At 40.2% G+C, this 1,923-nt stretch overlaps 1 protein-coding gene across 1 annotated transcript in view; it reads right to left on the bottom strand.

The window, feature by feature from the left end:
- The window catches only part of dscaml1 (Down syndrome cell adhesion molecule like 1), a gene marked incomplete at both ends in the record, with an annotated part of 41,605 nt that extends 40,198 nt beyond the window's left edge, over window positions 1-1,407 (bottom strand). Inside the window, one exon of the mRNA XM_084438489.1 lies at window positions 1,392-1,407. Within this exon, the coding sequence (XP_084294615.1) occupies window positions 1,392-1,407 (16 nt within the window). The remainder of the gene's footprint in view (window positions 1-1,391) is intronic.
- Between the last annotated feature and the right edge of the window lie 516 nt (window positions 1,408-1,923).

The following is a 1,923-nucleotide window of genomic DNA, read 5'->3' as shown; positions in this document are numbered from 1 at the left end:
GTTGTCGTCATTGCACGTGACCTACCGTTTTCCAGGAAGTAAGAAATTATATACTTTGATAGAAGATTACAACAAAAGTAGAATTTTGAAATTTTTTGGGCATACATCGTTGAATAGGTGAACACTAAGACCAATTATGTGAACCAAAATGGGACAGAATGCTTTTTTCATTTCAGTGCGACTTTAAATCAATGTAATGCCTTTTTTTCTTGCTAATTTGTGATTGGCCAAAACGCTGAAAAATTACCGCAAGGGAGGCTAGTACTCCGGCCCTGTCTGAACAGGATTCAGATATTGACATTTTGTTAGTCCAATCATATTCCAGATTCCAGATTTACCACAGTGAAAGCCGATTGAGTCGGCATTGATGTCTGTGTTTCTCTTCCCTGTGCCATTGGAGACTTTTTGAGTGTTCGTAGCTACATAATATAATACATCTGAATGTATTATGGGACATATTATACATCAAACTGTTAGTCTACTTGTCTTGATTCTAGCCATCTAAATATCTAAGCTGACATAAATACTTTTTGAGCTAGAGCCGTCTGAACACGACAGTTCCACTGGCTGTCTATAGCCGGTAACGTTAGCTACGAGGTGCACGTCAGGCTACGGCATAGGCAGGTGCGCAGGTTGGCAACTCGTCCAAACATTTCTAGAGACTGGGTCGCAACACCAGATCAGAGAAATCCACAGCCTGGCTCCTTCTTGCGTGAGAATTTATCGCTTTGCGGTGCTTATTCCTCATCCAGTGATGAATGGGTGGATGGAAAACTTTCAACTGAATGTTCATATTGTTCTGATAATTGTAGGCTATAGCAACATAAGAGTGGCAGCTTTGACAGCAACCCAAATGAGCTAATCCAATAGCTGTACCATTGCTTGCTACCCATGAGCGAACTGTTGGATACTGCATTTGCTGTGCAATGTATTCCATTGTCCAGTTGTCAAATCTATTTGCCAACAAACTGTTTGAGAGCCAGCACACCTCAGTGTCCCCTAATCAAAAACATTTTTCATATATCACCTAACCTCTCCAGCACTTCACCAATATCAATTATTTTCTCTCTTTAGAGAAGAGTACAATCCATTACAACAACTATTGCTTACAATGTGTTATTGTTGTTTTGTAATATTTTATCATGAATATGATAAATAAATGCTGCATGTAGTTAAAGAAAGTGTTATTCAGTTTTTCATGTTAAAATTTCATGTAAATACACTTTAAAGCTGATATTTCAAATAATAACTGACTGAGGGAAAGTGCCCCCCGGCGCCCATGGGCGGTTCGCCTCTCTTCCTCCTGTCCTCCTCAGTTTTTTGAGTCACCAGCCGCCACTGGTGGCCACTGTGCTCTTTGGGACCTGTTAAGGTGCAGAAATTGTCTGTACCCTTCTCCAGATCCATGCCTTGACACAATCCTGTTTCTGAGGTCTAGAGATAATTCCTTTGACCCCATGGCTTGGAGTTTGCTCTGACATGTACTGTCAACTGTGGGGCCTTATATAGGCAGGTGTCCCCAATCATGTCCAATCAATTGAATATACAGTACCACAGGTGGATTTGAATTGAATTGTAGAAACATCTCAAGCAGTATCAGTGGAAACAAAAGGCACCTCAGCTCACTTTTGAGTGTACATATGATGTTTTGATTTTTAATAAAGTGGCACAAATGTCTAAAAACCTGTTTTCACTTTGTCATTACAGGCTATATTTGAAGGCAAAAATGAACTCAATCTATTGTAGAATAAGTCTGTAACTCAATATAACGTGGATAACGTGAAAGAGGTGTTCAGACTTTACGGTTTGACAGTAAACTACTGGATAGCATGCTGTATCTTATCCCTCTATCCTTCTATCCCCTGCTATCTCTCTCTCTCTCTCTCTCTCTCTCTCTCTCTCTCTCTCTCTGTCTCTCTCTCT

This window comes from Borostomias antarcticus (genome assembly GCF_949987555.1).
Source record: "Borostomias antarcticus genome assembly, chromosome: 1".
In the NCBI taxonomy this organism is placed as follows: Eukaryota; Metazoa; Chordata; class Actinopteri; order Stomiiformes; family Stomiidae; genus Borostomias; species Borostomias antarcticus.
The sequence above is the reverse complement of the archived record's forward strand: the minus strand, read 5'-3'. Positions and strand labels throughout refer to the sequence as shown.